Here is a 14,571-nt window from a genome sequence, read left to right on the forward strand (position 1 = left end):
TTAGGGAACTTTAATTCTTTTCACATAGGCAGGGACACTGCCTGGCTTGGTTGGTAGAGCATGTGACTCTTGGTCTTGGGGTTGTAAATTTGAGCCCCAAGTTGGGAGGTACAGATTACTTAAAAATAGGATCTTTAAAAACAAAACTTCTTTAAAAAAGTTTATTTTTGAGAGAAAGAGTAGGTGAGGAGCAGAGAGAGAGAGGGAGAGAGAAAGAATCCCAAGCAGGCTCTGCGCTGTCAGCACAGAGCCCCACATGGGGCTCAAACCCATGAACCATGTGATCACGACATGAGCCGAAGTCGAGTCGGATGCCCAACCACTAAGTTATCCAGGTGCCCCCAAAACAGAACTTTTCAAATGGACAGTAAGTATGTCTGCTCTGTGCTCCAGAGGGAGATGGTATATGGCTCCAAAGGGGAATTTTTTCCCTCAAAGCAATAATTCAACAGAGCCATAGAAAACTGTCAGCAATGGGCCTGGGCTGAAATTTTTGTTTAGTAAATAACTTATTCATAATGTAAATTAATAATGTAAACAAATTCACAAGAGGAAATGTTTAAAATTTGTGGGAGAATCAAGTTTAAATGTTTTACTTTTTATACCTAATAATATATAAGAAACTTCAAAAATTTTACATTATTGAAAATATGGAGCTCTACTTAGGATCACTGCTGGTAAGCAACATGTTTTTGAAACTAATAAAATTTAACTCAAGAATACTCTGAATTTAAAACACTTAACTAATTCATATTGTCTGTCCTCTTTTTAATCTGTACAGAGAGATTTTGATCTGTATGAGGCCATGAAAAATTTTAGATGTGAGAAATGTGTTGTTTTTAACTAAGTTAAAAGAAAGTTTCTCATTGTTTAAACCAAACCAAAGTGAACCATTCTGAGAGAACCACCATCTCCACGTTCCTGAAAGTAAACAAATAAAAACAATTAAAATCATGTTTATGTAGAGACTAAACCACATTTGACTTAATATTTACATTTTAGTATTTTTAATATAAATATTAGAAAACATTGAAACAAAATAGTTAAAAATTAATAAGTAAATAAGAGAACTGTATATTTAGCTTACTGTTAAAATTTTGATATGGCATTCATAATGTTAGTAAATATTAATAATATGTAAAGCATAAAAAGGTAAAGATGGACAAATGTTAGTTGAAATTTGGAAGCGTGTAAGCCTCCTGCAATGAAAAGTTGCAAATTGTGGGTCCTCATTTTTGATTCTGCCTATTTGATTTTATAATACTGTCTCTCCCCAAAGTCTATTTCTTAATTTTGGTGTTTTGTTGAGTATTTGAGAGTGGCTTTTGAGGTAATGTTTCATAGAAACGATCATGGTTTTCTAAGCCCTTATGAAATTTTATGAAGCTGCAAAACGATACAAGAACTTCATCCATTTTCCATTTTTTTTCTTTCTCACCTTCTCCCTTACCTCGTTAAGTATAGATACATAAAGAATTTTATCAGGGGATTCTAAAATTGGAGAAAGTTTAAACATGACACCAAAGGTGAATGATATTTGAAAAATAGTACAGTGGGGACATTTTGAAAGTTTGAAGATAACCTAATTAGAGTTAAAATGGTAAAGGGGAACAGTAAAGAGAATAGGGATGGTGGTTATTTCTGAAACAAACATGTCATAATTGGAGACATTACCCTTATTTAAAGAATTTAAAATTACTCCTTAATTATATCTTGAAAGTTCTTTTTAGTAAGAGAAGCCTTTCAGAAATTTGTCTATCTAGAAGGAAACAGGTGTGGGGTTGGCACGTACAGGAAACATGTATGTATGTATGTGCCTGTGAATCCTGATGAATAAAAAAAATAAAATAAAACAACCTGGAAAAACAGGTAGCAAGACGAATGAGAAATTTAATATTGCTGGAGGCTTATGTGTGTGTGTGTGTGTGCTGTCAAGCTCAGGAAATTTAGGTAGCTTTCAATTTAAAAACAAAAACATTGAAAGCACCCGCATTCTAAAAAACTTTTCCAATCCTTGGCTTATAAGCTACTATCCCAAAGTCTGTTTTCTCCACCAGTAGAATGATCATCAAGGAACACAGATTTAGCTTTTGGTCTTGTTGACTAACTGGCAGAAAGCCTATGTAAATTATTTTTCTAATAACTGGTTATAACTGTTGCCAAAGGCCAGATTTTTTATATACTCAATGTATCATCTGGTTCAGCCATATTGTTGATGTATATATAGTGTCTTATATTAAGAATTACATTTTCAAAAGTAGGAATCTTAGAATTCTCAAGAATCTCCCAGGACTTTAAAAAAAAAAATTCTTTTCCTTTGAAGAGTTTCCTTAAAAATTCATCCTATTTGTAAAAGACTTACTTCAGGGCATTTCAGGATTTCCATGATAATGTGTTCTATGCCAAGTAACATTGACTTTGCCTCATTCAACTTAAGGAATATTTTGATGATTAGTGAAATAATGTATTTTGTATACACAGTTATTTAATTATAATTTGAAATAAAGTGAATTCATTAAAAAGAATTTGGAACACAGAAAAGTATAAACATTTACCCATAGTCCCACCAGTCATATAAAACTGTGGTTTAATATGTATTTCTTTCTAGTCTCTTTTTTCCACATATAGTTTATTTGTTTTTTAAAACAGAGTTGAAATCATATATATAATTCTATATATTTCAGAGGGTTTTGCCTCACTGTAAATACTTTTCATTGCTTCCAGTCTTTGCTTTTAATGGATTAATTTTATTCCATTAACTATTGTAGCTTTACCCTACTATTCCTTTTTTTGGTTGTTGTTAAATCTATGTTGTCCCAGTTTCCTCCTTTTTAAATAGGTAACCCGGTGATAGGAAATGTTTAGAGGACAGTATTAGGCATGAAGTTTTTTTCTGTATTGAGGATTATTCCTTTGGTTGGGAGTTGCAGAAATAGAATTACTGGACCAAAGCTTATAAAATTTTAGGCCTCTAGATAAAAACTAGAATCGGTAGTTTCACTTTCTTTATTTCCTAGTTTGGGAGGAGATGGTTTTGTTTGGTAATAGGAAGTTGTGGTTTTGGTGGAGGCTGATTTTCATTTTATTAAGGCCTGAAACTGTGCTCACCCTTGACTGAATGGCTACATGTTAATTCCTGTAATAATTTACTGCAACAGAAGGGTTTTCCCCAGACCCTTATTTGATTTCAACATACTGTTAGGTACATTTTCTAAACCACACCCTACTGCTGTTACCTAATGTTGGGTGATACCAGGTCACTTTCTTTTAAATGTACATAGACTTTCATAATCAAATTCTGCAGACAAGTTAAGCTTTGTTTTGCTACAAACTGGATTTTGACCTGTTCCTCACCTAATACAGGTGTACATATTTTTAATACTAAGTGATCATCTCATTATTTTGTATTAGGTTTCCCCTAGTGGTCTTTTCTAACATTTCTGATTTGGTCCAACAATAATTAAATCCCAGAAGTGTTCTGTTTTAGTGAGAGAAGAAAGTTTCCTAATTTATAGTCCTTTCATTTTACAGATGAGGACGAAACCAAGGCTCAGAAAGGTTAAGTGTTTAATCCATAATTACTCATGTAGTGGCAGACCTGGAATTAGAATTTAGTTTTTATTTCTCTGAAGTGCTTTTTCCACTACAGCTTTTTTTTTTTAATGCACCGACAAGGAACATACGTTCCACAGGCTACTTTATGATGAACTCCTGATTGCCTTACTGTGTCATTTAAGGCTCTTTTCTACAGGCGTGCCAGTAGCTCACCCCTGTGTGACAGGAGATGTCCAGTTGCTCAAGTTTCACTATTAGCTGTTAACTCTGCTTTTTACATATTTGGTAATAGCCACAGATTTATTTTTAATCAGTACTCCAGAGTAGTGTTGCTTGATACTCTTTCTAGAAAAATGAAATCTTAAGTTGACTACAATCTGGCAGTTGCCAGAGGTGGGCTTGAGGCTTCTGGTATGTATGAGAGACATGTTCATAGACAAGCTGTCTATCTCACTGTCTAGCCTTCGCTGTGTTAAGTCAGCCATCAGAAAGGAAGGTGCTCCGAACACGTCCTCTTTCCTTTCCACAGAATAGCCTTCGCTGAACTGTGATTCATAGTTTATAACACAAGCATTCTTTGTTTGTTGGTTTAAGAGAGAGAGAGAGAGAGAGAGAGAGCAGGAGAGGGGGACAGAGAATCTCAAGTAGGCTCACGGGTCCCCAAGCATTCTTGAGTGTGAATCCAGGCTAGAAAAATGTTTCCATTTAGTCAAAGTTACTGTTTGTATACTTAAAACAGTTAAGTCAGTAAATGGTGTTTTGGAATTTCAAAATGCTTTCAGATTATCTAATTTGACATAGCAGTCCTATGGTGTTGTTAAATATAACTATTCCAACTTTATAGTTTAGGAAATATGTATAAAGAGGTTGTGGCAGTGAGGAAGTAGTGGAACAAAAGTAAATCCTACATTCTTTCTATTATACCATGATGCCTCCCCAAGTAAAGTAAATCTATTTCCCCTTTTTACCTCAGCCTCCCCAAATTCAGAGCTAAGCTCCTTTTTAATTTGTATGTAACAGCCCAGATATTTACCAACATCTCTTACTTTGCAAATTTTAATTGATTTTTGCTTTGTCTAATTTTATTTTAGATATTGTATATAAAATAATTTTGAGAACCCAACCCCAAATCTTTCAGAAAGTAAGTAGGTCAGAAATACGAAGATAAATTGGTTCATATGTATGAAGAATGATCACTATTTATGTCTGTGTTGGCTCTTTTGTTTTCTACCTAATAGTTTATCTAACTTTCCTCTTTAGGTAATAGGTTGATATATTTAAAAGTATTTTTAAAAAATTATCCTCTGAGGACAGAAATAAGTATGATATAAGTTTAGCACTAATACCATCTTAACAAATATTTGAAGATGTTATCCATAAAGTAGATTAATAAACTTTATGATAGAGGTGTCAATGAACCAAAAATTGCTAATTGTATCACACTTTTAGAAATTACATAATTAAACTTGAGTTATATAAGGTGCACCTTATTAATATGGATAATTAATATTAATAATTGTCAATATATAAACATTTATATATGACATAGCAGTCCTACGATGTTAAATATATATGTATGTGTATGTATGTATATATTTTATATGTAAAAACATATATTACAATTAAGTTTATATGTAAGTATATGAATATATGTAGGTATATAGGTTTGTATTACATATAAATGTATATGTAAATATATATTATATATGTGTGTGTATAAATCCCTAATATTTACATATTGACAATACACACACACACACACACACACACACACTTTGTTCTATTCATACTCTCTCTTCTGGCTGGAATCCACCTTGCTGGATGATAGAAGGGCAAACAGAGCAATATAAACAGGAGACTGGTATATCTGTCATAATTCCACATTAAAAAAATGAGTTTCTGGAATTTCCAAGTCTAAGATTTTTTCCAGACAGTATGCCAGTAAGTAGTACAGGTAAAACAATATAGGTATATGACTGCACAATTTATTACCTATTTGTTAATGACTTAAGTCCATATTAAACAATGTATTTCAACATGCAAACCCAAGTTCAAGTGATTCTCTTCTAAGTTGATCTATTAAAGTTTCATGGAGAAATCAAATTCTTTTCCTCAGCATTTGTCAGTACAAATCCTTCCCAAAATCTTCCTAGGAGCCAGCTACATGTCTAGTAGTTTTATTTATTTACTTTTAATGGTGGTGAAATATACATAACAAAATTTGCCGTTTTAATTATTCATGACTTTTCTAATTTGCTTTTTCTTTGCTGTGATTGACTCTTAACTGTATCTCAGTTAAGATCTGTTTAAGTGTGTTTTTCAAAATAGTTCTGGAGAAAGTAGGTAAGAATCTTAAAGTATACCACATCTGTTAGAGAATAGTCTGCCAAATTGCAGGACATCTGAGGTTAGTAATGTAACTGTGAAGATGTTCTATAAAAGCGAAAAGGAGTTAAGCATTTGTGGAATTGCCGCCTTGCAGGGAAAAACTGTCAGTGTTTTTTGTTTTCAGAAAGACTAATATAACTTGTTCTTCAGATGGTAGTTACTTGAAGTTAAGACATGGAACATAATTCCCTTTTCATATTTTTCACAAAAGAGAAGGTGAACAGGGAAATCTGAAGAACAAACTTTTTCTTGAGAAGTTGTAAGTAGGCAGTAATGTATACTGTTTGAGAAAAATGTAGCTACTATAGTAACATAGATTTTGACAGCCAGCTAATTCAGAACTTTACACCTGGAGAACTTTACACCTATATATAACCCAGTAGATTCTATCCAAAGAATTTTCTTAAAATTGAAGTCCATATTCTGATGAAGACTAAAGCTAAAATTAAAGCAGGGATTTAAAACAGTATCGCTCCTTACTTTAAACAGAAAATAGCTCTAGGGCTGAGCAGAATATGAACTTTGAGTGTTTGGGGCCTCTGGGTATTGACAGAGATAGATAATATATACTAATATGGGTATAATATATGTTATGTATAACACACACACTAATATAATGGAACATTTAAAAGGCGAAAGATTTATGCGATCTAAAGAGAAACCAGAGTATAATGGAACACTTAAGATCTGTGCATTGTGTTGGGTGTCTGCTTAGGGGGAGGGGAAGATTGTAAACAAATCTTAAATTGTAGTTAAAGCCGTGCATGCTAAAGTGGGTAAAGGGATGAAGTGTATGGATGTCTGCCATTTACTTTGTATCAGAATATAAGATGGATTGATATAAGGATTCGTTAATGGACAGATACATGATAAAGCAATTATTATAAAACAATAACTATAGAATATGGGTAGTAGTTACATGGATGATTATACAATTCTTACAACTTTTTTGTATATTTGAAATTTTTCATAATAAAAAATTGGAAGAAATAGTGTTAATGATAAGGTGCTTAAGTTTATATAGGTCTAGTTTGCTTCAGGCAGCATTTATTGACACCTAAAGTATGCCAAAGTGATAGAACAGGTATTAGGGCTATATGGCAGTGAACTGACTCATATGCTCTTGGGTGGTGAGGTAATGGAGAGTTTTTTGTACCATGTTAAAGAGCTTGGACTTTATCCTATTGGTTTTAGGCAAGAGAATGATAGGAATTTGACATTTAAGTGTTAAAAAAAAATGCCATGGAAAGAATAATACCTAGCTATACTTGTATAATTGGGGATTTAGTATTAAATGGACCAGGGCTAAGTCATTTGATCTATATGTTGAGAAGTTAGGTTTGATCTGTTTCTTAAGAATGAAACAAATCTCTTCAGTTTACAATAACAACCTTCCTAAAAAATATGTATCTGTGGAGCCCAATTAATTATATAAGCAACTTAAATAAATTTGGTCATACTATGTATGCTTGATCTGTTTGCTCATTTGTAGGCTTTGCTTATCCAGGTAAGAGGTAAGCTCTAACTCAGAATAGTAGTAGACTTCCTGTATATGTTTAGAGTTGCTTCATTTTAATTCTGGGCATATATATAATTAACAGGCACATACAAATCCATATGGGTTAGACATAAATGTGAAAGGCAAAACTTTAATAATAGAATATCTGTGTAACACTGGGAGGAGAACATTTTAAGACCTTAAAAATGTACCATAAAGGGTAAGGGTGGTACATTCTTAACTTTAATATAGTTGAATTTCTCTTTATCAACCATAAACACAAGGAGAAGACAGGCAACAAACAAGGAATAGTTATTTGTAACACTGACAAAAGATTAGTTTCCAGAATGTATAAAAAAATACAAACCAGTGAGAAAAAGACAAAGAAACTAAGAGAAATGAGTGAAAGACAGGAACTAGGTACTTCTAGAAAGAAGAAACATAAATGATCAGAAATACATGAATAGATGTTCACTTTTATTAATCAGGCAAGTGCAAATAACGATTTCTTTTAACTTTTTAATGTTTATTTGTTGTTGAGTGATCGAGTGAGAGAGACAGAGAATCAAAAGCAGGCTGTAGGCTCCAAGCTGTCTTCACAGAACCTGACAAGGGGCTGGAACTCCTGAGCTGTGAGATCATGACCTGAGCTGAAGTTGGATGCTTAAGCAACTGAGTCACGCAGGTGCCCCAGGCAAGTGCAAATTAACACTTCAGTGATAAACTATTTCCCAGCTGGTAGGAATGGCAGAAATGGAAAAAAATGAATGTTAAATATAAGTATAAGCAAGATTGTAGAACAATGGAAATTCTTATCTTTGGCTAGTGGAATGTAAATTGGTAAAACTACTTTGAGAAAAATTTAGAATTATTTATCAAAATTAAAGATGTGTATTGCATGTGACCAGAAATTCTTTTCCCAGGTGTGTACCCTAGGGATATACAGGAAAATGTTAGCAGCACTGGGTATAATAGAAAAAGCTGGAGACAACTTAAATGTCCATCAACAGAGTAGATGAACAGATTAGATATCCATCCAATAGAATACAATTGGCAATGAAAATGAATAAGCTTACACCAATACATATCACCAAGGATCTATTTCAGAAACATAGTACTGAGTGAAAAAAGCATGTAACTAAAAAGAATACACTGTGTTCAGCTTAAATGAAGTTCAGAAATAAGTAAAACTATGTATTATTTTAGGCATATAGCCACATATGGAAAAACCGTAGAGATAAGCAAGGGAATGATTAACATAAAATTTAGGACTGAGAGTAGGTAGAGGGAGAGGAATGTAATGAGGGGAACTTAAAAAGTCTGAAACCTGGTAATGTTAATGATTATTTCTGGATGGTGGGATTATAGGTGATTTTATATTTTCTCAGCTGGGGATGATTTTGCCATCCTGCTTCTTTGACGATGTCTGGAGATGTTATTTGGTTGTCATGACTGAGGTAGGGTAGCTACTAGCATCTGGTATATGGAAGCTAGGGATGCTGCTAAAGCCCACAGTACAAAGAATTATCTGGCCCCAAAAGTCAGCAGCTCTGAGGTCAAGAAACTCTGGTCTAGAAGAGGATTGTTTGGGTTTGAATTCCAGCAGTATACTTTATAAACTGTGGGGAAGTTACTTAATATCTATATCTGTTTCCTTGTCTATAAAATGGGACTAATAGTAATATTTACCTCATTAGGGTTGTTGTGAGAATTAAACTGAATTAAAACATTTAAAGTGTTGAGACCAGTGCCAGTCACACAATAAGCAGTTGAGAGATATACTAGCATTATTTTATTTTATTATTTTCTTTGCCTTTTTAAATTTTTAAAACTTAGTTCTTATTGAATATATTCAATTGGTTAAAGTTAAATAAATAGTTGATAGAGAAATATGCTGAAAAATAGTTATTAAAAGAAAATTATACAAAGACACATAAAATTATAATTTAAAATGCAGTATATGAAAATTTGGAATAGGAAATACCTTTGTAAGCAATAATTACAGGCTGTTATAATCCATATTTTAGCTGTATCATCCTAAACAAGAAACTAGAAGGTTGAACATGAAGTGTAGATGATTGGTACTAATCTGAATTTAAATTGTATTAATTCCTGAATTTAAAGACTGGTGGACTAAAAATTAGGTTATGATAACCATTCTATATTTTAGTACACAAACTGATATTCCTCTTTTCTATATAATAACCCTTCAAGAAAGATCCTTGGGAAATAATTTTCTTGATTAGATGTCTTGTGTACTTATGTATTCAAGTTGATGTGTGTAAAGATTTGACAGGATGTAGTTTTCTTCTTTAACAAGTGTTCTACAAAAAAGCTATTTAAAAATTCATAAAATTTAAAGTTAAGATTCTTTAAGCTTTAGCAAATTAAGTGCCGATTTTATAAATGTACTCAACTCTAACACGGAATATTTTTCTCTAAACAAATCAAGAAATAAAATTATTTTTGTTATAAATATAAAGAAGTAGATTGAAACAATGGTTTAATAATTATTATCATTAGTATAGTTCCATATAATTAACAAAGTCCTACCAGATACATAGTCACAATATTCCTTGTAAAAATCCCATGATATATATGGAATTATCTACTTTGTAGATGAAGAAGTTTAGGCATACATAGATGAAATGATTTTCCAAAGTATAATGCTAGTAATTGTAGAGCAGTTATTCAAACTCAAGTCTCATAATGAATCAGTTACTATGGCAATCCACTGAGAACTTTTAATAAAATTATGAGATTTTTTCTGACTTAGACTTAACTTTTTTTTTTTTTTAAATTTATTTTTGAGAGAGAGAAAGAGCATGAGCAGAGGAGGGTCAGAGAGAGAGGGAGACACAATGCACAGAGCCTGATGCGGGGCTTGAACTTGAGTTCATGACCTGAGCCGAAGCGGGATGCTCTACCAACTGAGCCACCCAGGCGCCCCTAGACTTAACTTTTTTGAAATTGGTATAATAGATTTGCATTATTTGTGAAATCATACATAAATATAATAATAGAAATGCACTTGATAAACATGTTGTTATTATGCACCTTTCTTTTATTTTTAAACTTTTAATTTTGGATACTTTCAAACATATACCAGAGTAGACAGAATAGTATATGTAAGCTGCTTATTTTACTCATCACCCACCTTGATCAATTATCAACTCATGGTGACTTCAATTCATGTATATCCCTCCTACTTACTCCCCACTGGATCATTATGAAGCACATTCCATGTATATAATTTCATTTGTACATATTCCATTATGCAAATTTTGTTTTTCAAATAAAACTGTTTTGATTATTTGATAATTATAGCCCTGAAATACTAAAAAACTGAATAGTTATCTAGAAAAATATTTTCCCATTAATGTATACCAGTGAGCATCTTTTTCTGAGTTGAAAATAATCACATATAGTATGCTTTTCTCTTGGAATTTAATTTTCTAATAATAAACAGTATGAGAAAGTATTTTACCTGTTCTATGTAGTCTTCTCTCCTTTCTCCTTTAAAAATAAAACATCACAACATTAATTATATGACATCTAATAAAGGACCTTAATTAAAATTGTTAACAGAACTCTTTTTGCCATTGAAAGCATAAATTTAATTTTTAAAAGTTATGTTTTTAATTTACATCCAAGTTACTTAGCATATAGTACAACAGGGATTTCAGGAGTACATTCCTTAATGCCCCTTACCCATTTAGCTCATCTCCCCTCCCACAACCCCTCCAGGAACCCTCTGTTTGTCCTCCATATTTAAGAGTCTCTTAGGTTTTGTCCCCATCCCTGTTTTAATATTATTTTTGCTTCTCTCCCCTTATGTTCATCTGTTCTGTGTCTTTTAAAAAATTTTTTTAAATGTTTTGTTTATTTTTGAGAGAGAGAAAGCATGATCAGGGGAGGGTCAGAGATGGAGAGGGAGACACAGAATTTGAAGACAGGCCCCAGGCTTTGACCTAGCTGTCAGCACAGAGCCCTACATGGGGCTCAAACCAATGAACCACGAGATCATGACCGGAGCCAAAGTTGGATGCTTAACTGACTGAGCCACCCAGGTGCCCTGCTGTGTCTTAAAGTCTTCATATGAGTGAAGTCATGATATTTGTCTTTCTCTGGCTAATTTCACTTAGCATTATACCCTCTAATTCCATCCACGTAGTTGCAAATGGCAAGATTTTATTCTTTTTGATTGCCGAGTAATAATCCATTGTGTGTGTGTGTGTGTGTGTGTGTGTGTGTGTGTATCACTTCATTTTGATCCATTCATCCATTGATGGACATTTGGGCTCTTTCCATACTTTGGCTCTTGTTAATAGTGCTGCTATAAACATTGGGGCTTATGTGCTCCGTTAAAACAGCACACCTGTATCCCTTGGATAAACACCTAGTAATGCAATTGCTGAGTCATAGGGTAGTTCTATTTTGAATTTTTTGGGGAACCTCCATCCTGTGTTCCAAAGTAGGTGCACCAGTTTGCATTCCTACCAGCAGTGCTAAAGGGTTCCTCTTTTCTCTGCATCCTTGCCAGCATCTGTTGTTGCCTGAGTTGTTAATATTGGCCATCTGACAGGTGTGAGGTGGTATCTAATTGTGGTTTTGATTTTTATTTCCCTGATAATGAATGATGTTGAGCATGTTTTCATGAGTCGGTTGGCCATTTGGATATCTTCTTTGGGGAAGTGTCTATTCAGGTCTTTTCCCCATTTCTTCATGGGATTATTTGTTTTTTATGTGTTTGTGTGTTGAGTTTGATACGTTCTTTATAGATTTTGGATACTAACCCTTTATCTGATATCATTTGTAAATATCTTCTCCCTACAGAACTTTTAAAATATATCCTTAGTAGAAAGAGAAATATTTAAAATAATCCCAATTTAAACAAATTGAAATACTGAAAACTCAAGAGACTGTAATAGCCAAATCTCAAAATAGTGTGAAAGTACAAGTGATTCTCATACATACCTTTAGGGCTGATATCTGCACTGAAATCTACTCATTTGAGTAGAGCTAAAATATACTCATTTTACCTGAGCTAAAATTAAGAATCAGGTGCTTAACCTACTAAGCCACCCAGGTCCCCGATGATTGTATTTCTATAAAAATACATGTTACTTGTCTGTCATTAACTCACAATTACTTGCTACTTTAGGATATGTTTGTTTAGAATGGGGTGTTTTGCTTAGCTATATAGTTCAAAAGTTGCATAACACTTGAGGTCTTTCTGACTTGAACACATCCAGTGTTATTTCATCTCAAATTTATTACATGAGCTTTCTTCCTAAATTTACTGGAGAGTTACTCTTTGACCATTGATACTAAAAGTATGGAATGAAGACTAATAATGGATCATCAAACTTTTTTTTTTTCAAACTGTTTTTTGTGATTGGAAAAAAAAAAAAGAAGCAATTGTAAATTAAGACAGTTTGACCGGATAATTCTATGTATGTTTAGTTAAACTTTGAATTTTTATTTTAAAAGTTTTGATATTACATTTAAAAGGTTGATATAATTGACACATAACACTTTACTAGTTTTAGGTATACAACATGATCTGATTTATTGTGAAATCATTACCACAGTATATCTAGTTAATATCTAAAACCAGTTAGAATTTTTTTCTTGTAATGAAAAATTTTAATATTCTATAATCACCCTTCAGAAATCTAATACAGCATTATTATTTTTTTAAATTTTATTTTAGAGAGAGTACATGAGTAGGGGAGGGGCAAATGGAGAGAGAGAATCCCAAGCAGGCTCTACGCCCAGCAGAGAGCCTGATGTGGGGCTTGATCCCATGACCCTGGGATCATGACCCAAGCTGAAACCAAGAGTGGGATGCTCAATCAACTAAGCCACTCATGTGCCCCTGACAGTATTTTATTGACTATCGTCATCATGCTGTACATTATATCCCTATGATTTACTTATTTTATAAATGAAAGTTTCTACCCTTTGATAACCTTCATCCATTTCTCCCACCACCCCCATCTCTGGTAAACACCAAACTCTTTTCTGTATTTAGGAGTTGGGTTGTTTTTGGTATTTGTTTAATATTCCACATATGAGTGAGATCATATGATAGCTGTCTTTCTCTGTCTTACTTCAGTATAATGCCCTCAGGATTCATCTATGTTGTCAGAAATGACAGGCTTTCCTTGACTTTTATGGCTGAAAAGGATTCCATTGTGTATTTATGTCATATTCAACCACTGATGGACACTGTATGGTTGTTTCCATTACTTGGCTATTGTGAATAATGCTAATGAACATGGGAGTGTAGATATTATTTTGAGTTAGTATTTTTTGTTTGCTTTGGACAAATACACAGAAGTTGAATTCCTCAATCAAATAGTTCTGGGTGTTTTTTTTGTTTTGTTTTGTTTTGTTTTTTTAAGAATCTCCTTATTGTTTTCTATAGTATACATTCCTACCAACAGTGTGCAAGGGTTCTCTTTTCTCTACAACCTTGCCAGGTCTTGTTATTTCTTGTCTTTTTGCTAATAACAATTCTCACAGGTGTGAGGAGAGAACTCATTGAGATTTTGATTTGTATTTCTTTGATGATTACTGATGTTGAGCACCTTTTCATGTACCTATTGGATATCTGTATGTTGTCTTCAAAAAGAGGTCTACTTAAATCCTTTGCCTTTTTTTCTTCTGAGAGAGAAAGAACACGTACATAGTCTGGGGAGGGGCAGGAGAGAGAGGAAGAGTTCACACTCAGTGTGGAGCATGATGCGGAGCTTGATCTTATGACCCTGAGATCACCACTTGAGCCAAAACTTAGAGTCGGTCATTTAACTGATTGTACCACCTAGGCACCCCAGAACCTGTGCCCATTTTTTAACTGTATTATTTACTGTTGAGTTGTCGAGTTCTTTATCTCTTTTGGATATATATCAGATATATGATTTGCACATATTTCTCCCATTCAATAGGTTTTCTTTCGTTTTGTTGATGGTCCTTTGCTGTGCAAAACTTTTTAGTTGGATGTTAGTCCCACTTGTTTATTTTTGCTTTTTTTGCCTTTTCTTTTAGTGCCAGATCCAAAAAAAATTGTCCCAAAGATTGAAGTCAGGCCTCTTACTGCCTATATTTTCCTAAGGAGTTTTACA

At 33.3% G+C, this 14,571-nt stretch overlaps 1 protein-coding gene across 1 annotated transcript in view; it reads right to left on the reverse strand.

The window, feature by feature from the left end:
- Window positions 1-276: 276 nt before the first annotated feature.
- The window catches only part of WDPCP (WD repeat containing planar cell polarity effector), a 370,463-nt gene continuing 356,168 nt past the window's right edge, over window positions 277-14,571 (reverse strand). The window contains exons 17-18 of the mRNA XM_029937462.1: window positions 10,929-10,957; window positions 277-921 (exon numbers count right to left, since the gene is read on the reverse strand). Coding sequence (XP_029793322.1) covers window positions 871-921; window positions 10,929-10,957 — 80 coding nt within the window. The 3' untranslated portion in view covers window positions 277-870. The remainder of the gene's footprint in view (window positions 922-10,928; window positions 10,958-14,571) is intronic.

This window comes from Suricata suricatta, chromosome 4, assembly GCF_006229205.1.
Source record: "Suricata suricatta isolate VVHF042 chromosome 4, meerkat_22Aug2017_6uvM2_HiC, whole genome shotgun sequence".
Lineage (NCBI taxonomy): Eukaryota > Metazoa > Chordata > Mammalia > Carnivora > Herpestidae > Suricata > Suricata suricatta.